The 11185-nt window shown below is 33.0% G+C and overlaps 1 protein-coding gene across 1 annotated transcript in view; it reads left to right on the forward strand.

Annotated features, from left to right (window-relative positions):
- Positions 1–9672, forward strand: part of LOC121410529 (transmembrane protein adipocyte-associated 1 homolog) — a 28727-nt gene extending 19055 nt beyond the window's left edge. The window contains exons 6-10 of the mRNA XM_041602682.1: positions 639–752; positions 1426–1486; positions 2341–2443; positions 7218–7298; positions 7703–9672. Of these exons, the coding sequence (XP_041458616.1) occupies positions 639–752; positions 1426–1486; positions 2341–2443; positions 7218–7298; positions 7703–7934 (591 nt within the window). The 3' untranslated portion in view covers positions 7935–9672. The remainder of the gene's footprint in view (positions 1–638; positions 753–1425; positions 1487–2340; positions 2444–7217; positions 7299–7702) is intronic.
- Positions 9673–11185: the final 1513 nt, after the last annotated feature.

Genomic DNA, 11185 nt, shown 5'->3' on the forward strand with positions numbered 1-11185 from the left:
GAAGTTTAGCAGTTCATCGGAGCTTATATAAATTATCAGCTTTAACAAAAATATTTTATCACAATTCAAATATACAAGGTTTCTCTCTATCCAGAACAGTGTGGTAAACACACTTAAAAGAGCAAGCTATACACCTGGTTTGACTTCTACATAGACTGCACATTCTCTGTGTGAGAAAATTGTCTTAGGGGGAACAATTTTTCTGTATCTTTACAGAGGTGCCATGGCCGAGTAGTCTAAGACGCCTGGCTGTACATAGCATTTAGTGTACAATACTCTTTTATCCTGCTTTCAAATAGATAGAAATGCTATGTGCATTATTGGTAACTTAGTGTGCACTTTTTTTTTTTTTTTTTTTTTTTTTTAATTATTTAGCAGCTATGAGAAGAACTAGACTTAGAATAATTGCAGTATATTTACTTGATAATGGGAATTGTTTGGGAACTTGGAAAATGGCAACTACATTAAATAGCTTCTAATGATGCTGTCAATAGTGTGCCTTGCCAATTCATGTTCTTTAAATAATCCCTTTTTAAATTGCTGAAGTTATAGCTTTTAAAGCTGATCCTTTATTTTGAGAATATGGCTAATCATAAATTCTAGTAATCTATTAGTTTTTGTTGATGTGTATTGAACAGGGCTGTTTAGAGGTTATATATCCTGATGAACACTATGAGGATCCTAAGGAACATGATATATTCACTCATGGTGGTATGATCTTTTGGTGTGTAACCTCTTCAATATTTTGTCTGGTAAGTATCTGATATCAGCATTTAATTTGTTATATTTTCAGGTTTATACTCTATGACAGAGTGTCAGTAGTTATCCTTAACAACTTATATCTTAACTCTACCATATGGCCGGGGCTCGCAGGCCATTATTTTATTTTTTTCAGGGAAAATATTTTCCCTGAATCAATACTTATTTGTACAGAAAATCACATGTTTATGAGCAATATCAGGTCTGACATGCATTTACGAAATGTTGCGGAATTTCGACACCGCGTAACCGGCCATCACAAATTAGGTCTCAAAAGAGTTTAAAGGACAAAAACCATGAAACATTGCAGCAAGAGCTTATCGCATTCCAAATAAATTGCATGAAAAGTTGAGGGGGACTGTGAGGACTCCCTCCCCCAGCCAAGATAGGGTTAGTATATTAATTGACCTGCTGGTGGGTCTATTGGGGCAATTCCACCCTATGATTTCCCTAAAATTTGTTGATCCATTTTCAATAGAAATTTATTTATTTATAGGTGAAAACTTCAATGTATTTTTATAGTCCAAAATACAAAATTGCCCTGCTTGATATAGAAAAATCTAACTTAAAGTCAGTTAATCATCAGTATTTCACTAAATCAGTAAGGAGTCAGGAATAGGCTGTCTGATAATCATGTTTTTTGTCTGTCTTGTATCTTTCATCCAGGCATATATAACTGTCTTCTTATTGCCTTATACACCTGTGAAAAATAGAATACAACTACCCGGTGAGTTTTTTTTTAACTTTCTCTCATAGACTAATTTCAGATTGACTTTTCATTCTAAAACAATCAAATGAACATAGTAAAACAAGATCATATTTGTGAGAATTTTACAGTGTCAGATATTGTGTGAATAGATGATCTGCATCCATACAGGAAATATATCTGATTGATATTCATAGTATATTTCCCTAAGCATTAAACAATAAAAGGTGAAGGAAATTTTAAACTAAAACTAAAAAATAAATTATTTAGGTAGTACATGTATGTACAGCAGTTATGAGCTCTTACATAGCTGTAGAACCCATAGTCACTTTGCTTTTATGCCAAAAATATTCTTTACATATGAGGAAGGTTGGCTCAAACATATTGTCCCAAATTAAGAAAGGTGTTTTTCTTTAACTGGTTTATACAGATTTCCTGTAAAAATTTTTTCTATTTACTACGCATATCAATAAAAGTTCAATGCTGATGCATGCTTTTGTCACAGTGCGCTAAATTGACGCCTGTTGCCATGGTTAAGTATGCCATTTTATTTTTGTGACAAAAGCGCGCATCAGCATTGGACATTTTTTTATATACGCGGTAAATAAGCGTAATTTATACAGGAAATCTGCCTAAACCATGGGTTCAACCGATGGTTAAAAAACAACATGTTTGTGAATTTCGGCCTGTGTTTAAACTTATGTATACATATTCTTCATTCTATATATTATATATTAAGCAATGAGAATTGTTGAGATCTCTCCTTCATTATTCATCTTCAAAACTTTATATTTTGGTAACTTTCAGGTTCATTAAATTGTTAAATGCCAAGGACAATAGTTGATTAAACATTTTTCCTCCATTTTTCATTACAGCAAAGAGGTCTTTTTACTGTTATATAGCTTCATTAGCATTACTCAATTTCAGTCAGGCCATAGGAAGTGGTCTTGTTTATGATGATGTCCAGCCAGCAATATGGTAAGGTTTTACAATTACCGTAAGTAACGGTGTATTAACCGCACCCCCAACTTTGGACTAAAAAAAAAAAAAAAAATTCCTCTCACATTTACATGCATATTTGAGGTACGAAGAAACAAAATCTAAGTTTTTAAGATTTCAAAGTATCCAAGAGATTACCGGTATGCGGAAATCTGTTCTTGATCAATTCATCTACAAATGTTAGAAAGAACGGTCCCGACAATATTGGCAACTTACACACTCACTCACCTCACAGTCACAGTGTACACACACACAGCACTGCCATTACATTGCAAACTACGATATAGTACATGTACCAGTCATGCCAGTACATCTTATCAAATTATGATCTGTGAGACTGTGTCTTTCCCAGCGTTGGAGGAAGAATCATTCACATTACTTGCATCACAACCTCACAATCACTTCTCAGAAATTTGATGTCTTAGCATGAATTTTGGATATGGGATTACAGGAAGGTTCGAGAAACAAAGAAATTGACATTTTTTCCTGTTGTTTTTTTACGGCTTCGTGCCGCTCTCTCTCGTGCGTGGTTTACATGGTATCTTATGAAAAGCAAACAGGAAGGAAAAAAGAACAAGCTGGCGCGAAATGGGACTTTGAATAGCGCCAGCTTAAGTCGCACTATAACCACATTACAACGCAATCTCTAAGCTCACTCAACTCTCGCTCAGCGGTGACAAAATATTACTGAGTATGCTTGCGCATGGCGTCTCTTTTAAACTAGCCAGGGAACTTCACTACTTTGAATCGAGAATAAAGTCAAAATTAGTGTCATGAAGGTGGGTGCGTTTGTTATGGACAACATTTAATTAATAATGTAATAATCGCTTTCAATTACCCGCGGCTCATACCCCTCTAAACGACATTGCCTGGGCGGCTACGCACGGCCACCCGAAGTGTTGTGAACTGGCAGACATCGAACATGTACGGGAGGGGTTACGGCGGGCTGGCTCAGACCCCGTCACCGTGTATAAACCGCACCCCCGACTTTTGCTTGTATCCCGCCAAGAAAAAGGTGCGGTTAATACACCGTTACTTACGATACTCTTGGGAATGCTGGTATTTGAAACATTGTATCCCATTGAAGAGGGGCTAGAATCCAGATAACCCAGGAGTCTACCGTGCATTTAGATATAGACACTGGACTGGGGTAGATTGGGGTCTCAATAACTTACTAAAAAATGTGAAAACAGAAATTATGCACCTACCACAATTATATGGATAAAGGTCTATTGTGTGACAGCATCCTGACATCGAGGCACAGACTGGAACCTCAAAAAAAGAAAAAAGTTCTGTCGCGATATCTCTCCTTCTTTCAAAATTTATAACAAAATGGTCAATTGAGACTGGTGTAGAAGGAGAGGTATCATGACAGAACTTTTCATTTTTTTGAGGTTCCAGTCTGTGCCTCGATGTCAGGATGCTGTCACACAATAGACCTTCAACCATATAATCGTGGTAAGTGCATTATTTCTGTTTTCACATTTTTTTTTAGAAAGTTATTGAGACCCCAATCTACCCAAGTCCTGTGTCTATGTCTAAATGCAAGGTGGACTCCAGGGCCAGAGCTCCCTGGGTTAGAATCCAGATAAAGACTGGGCTATTAGACCCCATCATGACGCAAAATCGATGTTGTAGAAAACAAACCCCAATTACGAATCATGGAAAATCTCATTATCGATCACCCTGGGCAAGTTATTTAAAGGACAAGTCCACCTCAACAAATAGTTAATTTGAATAAAAAGAGAAAAATCCAACAAAAATAATGCTGAAAATTTCATGAAAATCGGATGTAAAATAAGAAAGTTATGACATTTTAAAGTTTCGCTTAATTTAAAAAAACAGATATATGCACATCCTGGTCGGTATGCAAATGAGGAGACTGATCTATTTCTTTTTAATTTTTCTATATGAAATATTGTAATTTTCTCATTGTCAAGTGAATCAATGATTAATTCCTACCAGAACATGTGGAATCAGCATTGTTAAAGAATATATGGTTCAGTCAGCTTGGTTCTTATTGTCAAATCTGTAAAAAATGAAATATTGTATCATTCAAACAATAAAACAAACAAAAGAAATAGTGAGTGATGGGCATCATCGACTGACTCATTTGCATGACACTGAGTTGTACAGATCACCGTTTTGTTAAAAATAAGCGATACTTTAGAATGTCATAACTTTCTTATTTTACATCCGATTTTGATGAAATTTTCAGTGTTATTCTTGTTGGATTTTTCTCTTTTTATTCAAATCAACGTTTTGTTGGGGTGGTCTTGTCCTATAAGTATCTAAACGTTTGTTTCTTGACCTCGATGTGTGCGGAAAAACTAAACCACAATTACATACGCAGCACGCCTATTCAAGCAAACTTGCTCGCCATCGCATGCAGTTATTTTTATTTCTCTTTAATAGTTTCCTTATTTCTGAGCCGATTTTCTTCGTTCAAAACTGAAAATAGAATAACATTGGATTTCAAAATACCATATGCCTCTGAAAACTTGATTAAATATCAAATTAAATAATTTAATTCCAAAAGGCCTACTACAGGCAGAGCTGCTCTTATGTAATATCAGCTGTTGTTTACGGTCTACCATCGGCTTGCCTGATAAGAAGGATTATCGCCGATACAGGGTTGATAGCGCCTTGCATACGCAGCGTGACCATTTAATCAAACTCTGCGGCCCTTGTTCAGTGCAAGCAATAATTTTTCCCTTTTTGTCAGGGCCGATTTTCTTCATTCGAAATTGAAGACAAATTAACATTGAATTTCAAAATACAATAAGTCTTTTAAAACTTGATTAAATATCAAATACAATAATTTAATTCTGAAAGGCTTCTACAAGCAGAGCTGCTCTTACGTAATATCACAGTTGTTGTACGGTCTAACCCTTGGGCTTGTGCCTTTGGATGAGAAACGTTACATAAGAGGGATTATCGGGCGATTCAGGGTTGATAGCGCTTGGGAATGAAATATCTTGGTTCCTCTGACAAGGATTTTGTTATTGGGGTGTAGGACCATAGCAAAAGTACCATTAGCTGCGGCGGTGAATTCTGCAACGAGTGTTTGACGTAATGATTTATCATCTGTTAATATTCATATTAAAGTAATGATATATTGCATCCCATCTGCTATGCTAATTTCTGTGTTGTTGTTAACCAAAGCTTTCTTCCAACTTTCCTTACACTTATTAATTTAGGGGAGGTATAAGGAATGAGGTGGAAAACTGACAGGATCAAGTTTTGCAGTACTAGACTGCTTGTCTTGCCTAAAATGTAATCTAAAATGAGTCAAGAAGTCTGTATCAAATTAGGTTTTAGAGTTTCTGATATTGTTTCACAAGTTGGGTATGTGTAAAATGAGGATTAAATGTAATTGTCAACCTAGGAACATATGTTTAGTTTCCATGAAATCACGTGTCTTCAGTGTTTTTTTTTACTCTTACCATCTTCATAGACAGGTTGACTGTACGAGTGTAAAAGGTGAATTATTGAGGTTAAATCATGAATCTTCATTTAATATATAGATAGTGATGACTTCGATACAGGAATAGTGTTAAAGTGTGTCAGGAAAGATTGGATTTGAGGACTTTTAAAAGTGGGATGCCTATTTCATTTTGTTCTTTGATGGTTATTTTTAGCTCATCCGTCCCGAAGGGCAAGATGAGCTTATGCCGTGGCGTGGCGTCCATCCACAATTTCAAAATGCTACTACTTTGCCATTTCAAGTCCGATTTCAATTCTGTTTGCTTTATATGATAGCACTAGATGGGGGATTCAAAACTTCTACACAGAATTTTGAAATTCATTAAATATGCTAATTTATGCGCATTTTTAAAAATTCACAAAAAATGCTTCTTTATTTGTTGACCGATTTTGAATTTTTTGCTTCCATCTGTTAGAGCTTCATGAGGTTCACCAAACTTCTACACAGAATTTCGAAATTTTGACCAGAACAGTTTTTATGCTAATTTATGCAGATTTTGAAAAATTCACATAAAATGCTTCTTCTTTATTTGTTGACCTAATTTGATTTTTTTTCTTCCATCTGGTAGAGCTTCATGAGGTTCACCAATCGTCTTTACAGAATTTTGAAAGTTTGATTAGAACAATTTTTATGCTAATTTGTGGGAAATTAATTTATTCATAGTTTTAAAAATTCACATAAAATGCTTTTTCTTTTTTTAATTGTGGACCGATTTTTACTTTTTTTCTTCCATTTTGTAGAACTTTATGAGTTTCACCAAACTTCTACACAGAATTACAAAGATATGATTTTCTTCTTCAATTGTTGATCAATTTCAATTTTTGTTTGCTTTATATAATAGCTCGAGGCGGTGATACAAAATTTCAACATAGAATTTTGAAACTCATTAAATATGCTAATTTATTCATATATTTTCAAAACTCACAAAAATTACTTATTTATTTGTTGATTGACTTTGGTTATTTTTGTTCCATCTGAGAGCTACATTAGGTTAAGAAACTTGACTAGATAATTATTAATACTTAATTCAATTGAAATTTATTCATAGATCAGAAAAAAAAATGCTTCTATGTCATGTCTTCATCACAATTCTATATCCTTGAATTATGTCACCAATATAATTCACTACAGTGTCAACTGGGCTGAAATAAAGATTTTGTTAAATTTTGTTGCGAGATGCCGGATGAGCTCCACATCATTGATGTGCTAGTTCAATTTGTTAAAAACAAAATTAATGGAATTCTTATCCCTTTTCTTTCTTTACAGCCTTGTGGACATTACATCTTTCCTGTACTTTACATGTTTTGCACCATTAATTTACATCACATTCCTTCATAATTTCTTTCTGTGAGTAAAATTGTTGAGTAAATTTGCCATTAAAATTATGGAATTAATCAATGGATGTAAAAGCTTTGTTTATCTATTTTGTTATTTTTGATATTGTTGATTGATATTGATAAGAGGAGACAAAGTCAAATACTGTTTGATACTATATTTACTATTGCAGTGTAAAATTTTGAATTCCTTGAAATAGAAAACTATAAAAGGAGCTGAATCATCTATTAGATGGTAGTATAGCAGTTGATGTTTTGTTTATTATGTTTCCAGTATCCCTTGATTACAATGCTTGCATCAATTTCTGTAATTTTTACACTTTCAGTCAATTGAAATTGCTAGTATAGAAAAAATAATGATTAAACAATTTATGATAATTGATCTCCTTGTCTCTCTCTCTCTGTCCTGCACTCCAGAGCATCAAAGCAACTACTCCTGCTTTCATATGCATCTCAACCCGATGAGAATGATGATGAAGCACACCACTTACCCTACTCAGTCAGTCGGGATGATACATTTAACCAGTCCCTTTATGATAGTACTGAGTTCGGTCAGGGCAGCCCTCCTGCAATATCTGGTCAACTTTCTTTTAGTATCAATGCTCAGATTGAACCTGTACCACATGATCTTGGTGACACAAAAGGATAGTCTTTATTGCTACTGAGATACAAAGGACCTGATTCACTAATGTGTACCAAGTTAAACCATGGTGTAAATCAGCTGCCTTACTATGGAAAGCCAAATGTTACTTTAATCCTAACTAGTTTGTTTGATTTATCAATACATTTGATACTCTGAATAATTAATAGCTATCTGAAAGATAAGGATAATTATAAAAAAAAACAGGAGATTGTTTAATAAAGAGTATGACAACATGCACATGATGTTTAACAAAAAAATCTCATTGATAAATACACAGTAGCAGGTATCCTCTGAAGTTGATCTGACCAGTGTGATGAGGCTTAAATGGTGCACGCAATGGAATTTTAAATCTGATTTAAAGTCGGATAACCCCTCGGCAAGAAGTCTACAACCTTAGTCTTTTAGAATCAACTGATCTGTAGAACGAAGTGTATTATAATGGTAGGATTCTATGGGCTAATTATTTAACTTAGACTTCTCATTCGTTTTGAATTTGTAGGAAAGTTTCTGAATTTTTCCTCTACAGAGATCTTGTTTAAATATTAAAGATAGATCAACATCAATTCCATTTTCTCTTAATATTTTGACCGTGTACTACTTTGAGAAATGAGTGGTTTTTTATATTTTTAAGTAAAATCAACCTATTTTTCATTCAGTAAGTTTGGGAGGTCTGCATAACAGTAAGAGTTGTCATATTTGGCTTCCAATCAGTTGAATTTATATTTATACCATGGTTTCACTTCATTCATCTTTGTGAATATTGACCAAACCAGTTTGCCCATTGAACCAAATCACCTTATTTTTCTATAAATCTAAATGGTATATAGAGATATAAATATATTTTATGTGTTTACTGAGAACTTAGATGGTACTTATAGATGTTATATTTGCATAATATACATTATATTTGTTCAAATTCTTATTTGTACTTTGTTTTTGTTGTACTTAATGTTCACAATTATTGTTGGATAGAGTGAACTCATTGTTATTTGTACTACATCTTGATTTTGTTGTATTATGTTCACAATTGCCATTTTATAGAGTGATCTTTTAGTTTTGTTTATGACATCTCGAATTTGTCACACAAGTTGAGTATTGAAAGAGTTTAATTGTTGATGAAACTACAAGACCTTCAACTTGATATTTTATGAAATCAAGTTTGATATTTTTTTTGCTTGAGACTGATATTCTAAACTCATATTTCGAGAATGTACACGTTCATAAAAGTTATAATTAAAAGTACATTATGGGTTTTGTTGGATTTCCATATCAGAATTATGTAAAAAAAAATTTAAAAAGGGATGAAAACAAAATCCCAGTCTTGTAAAAAATTGATGAAAGAAATATACATGTAACTTAATGGAAGGCATTAAGAGACTGTAGTTTATAAGCAGATATATCTTTTGACAGTTTGTATCCACTTGGTGTCTTGGTCTACTATCAGATGGTCATAACACAAGGCTAAAAACACATGGTCTGATATCAAATCTGTCTAATTACCATTTGGTCTCACCATTACTTAGGCTAAATGGCATTTAGTCTAATGCCCAGATGGTCTAGTTTCCACTTTGTCTATTTTTTTTTCACAATTTGTCAAATGAAAATATTATTTTAAACAGTGTAGCTAATCATTTAAACTATGGTAGGTGTCAGTCCAAGTGGATATTAGATGATATATGTATTGCCTATTTAAAAATTAGACAAAACAGTAAGTGGGCATAGTGTCAATTATACCAAATGGCTAGTAGATAATCTGGCAGTTTACCATTTTAACCATGATTGAATTGATTTTGTGTTTCTCATATCATATCATGTATTCCACAAGTAGGCTTTCTATTTGATTTTCTCATTTTCCTTCTCTACCCTACTACGTCCAGGTAATGACAATCCACAACATGATATGGTGGTATTTGATGTCTGCCTCATTATTAGTTAACATTTGTATATTTTTATTTTAAATAACAAACATTAATGAGTACTTCTTTACTTTTCATTTATTATTTGATGAACATAAGTGCAAATGGCAAGTAAAAGATGGAAAACCTTCATCTTATTTTTTACATTAAATTTACAAGGATATGAATGTGTAGGTTTGGAGCAAAAGATGACACAGTCACATGGAATGCACGTTTAATGTAAGCTTGTCATCTTCATAAACTTGACATTTAGTTCATGTGTGCTTAACTAATTGTTATTTTATACCAAACTTTGAAATCTATTTAATTTTTTTTTAAAGAAAAATATTAATTGAGAAAATGTTGAGTTTCTTGAAACTATTCAGTATTGAATAATGGAAATTAGCTTATTAATATTTCACATATTTTTTTAAACTATGAAATAGAGTTTTTATGCTTTGTTACTTGAGAGTTGCAAATTGTGTAATAATTTCCCTTTTTGTTAACTGTTTTGTTATTTTTGCTTACATGTCACATACTATTTACCTTCATACTACATGTTATGAAATCACACACAGTGCATCAATATGGTTTATTTGTGTATCCTTCAAATGTGACATTGGATACTCACCCCATATTCTATACTTAAGAAATTTGGCTAAAGCCATAATTCTCAGTTTCGTATACGTTATTCACTTGTATTCATTAGATAAATATTTATTATTTTTTTTAGTATTTGTGAAATAATTATTTTACAATTCGAGGATTACTCCAACAACTCCAACTCCCAACAATTATAATGCCAGCATAATCATAATTCAAAGGGTTTATTGTGGACCTAAAGATCAAATGTTGGTTCATAAAAAGTCCCATAACTTTTTGATCTGAAAGATATATAGTCCAGTAGATATTTTTCATACCTGGAAAAGTTGTTAAGTACAAGGTATTTTTGTTGATTTGCGTTCTAGATGGGTATTGAAGTAAATTCAGCTTGGTTGCCACCTTGGCAACCTTGAGCAATTTTTTTAATTAGCCTAATTAGCATAATCATCTAATTAGCATATTACGATATGTAATATGCTACTTCTCTTAAACCAGAAAGATTAAAAACACAAATAATGTCATTTTACTAAGAGGTCCTGTGACGAGGAATCGATTTATAACAATAATCTAAATGTTTAAGTTATGCAATTATCATAATCAGCCTAATTAGCATAATGAGCTAATTAGCATAAGTGTAATATATACGTATTTGTGGATGTCTATCCAAAAAATGCCCAATATGTAGATAATGCATCCCTTTTAGGGTTTTCTATAGCGTGGAATTCATTTATGACATTATTTTTTCAATTTTAACCAATT

The sequence above is a fragment of the Lytechinus variegatus genome, chromosome 3 (genome assembly GCF_018143015.1).
Source record: "Lytechinus variegatus isolate NC3 chromosome 3, Lvar_3.0, whole genome shotgun sequence".
Classification (NCBI taxonomy): Eukaryota; Metazoa; Echinodermata; class Echinoidea; order Temnopleuroida; family Toxopneustidae; genus Lytechinus; species Lytechinus variegatus.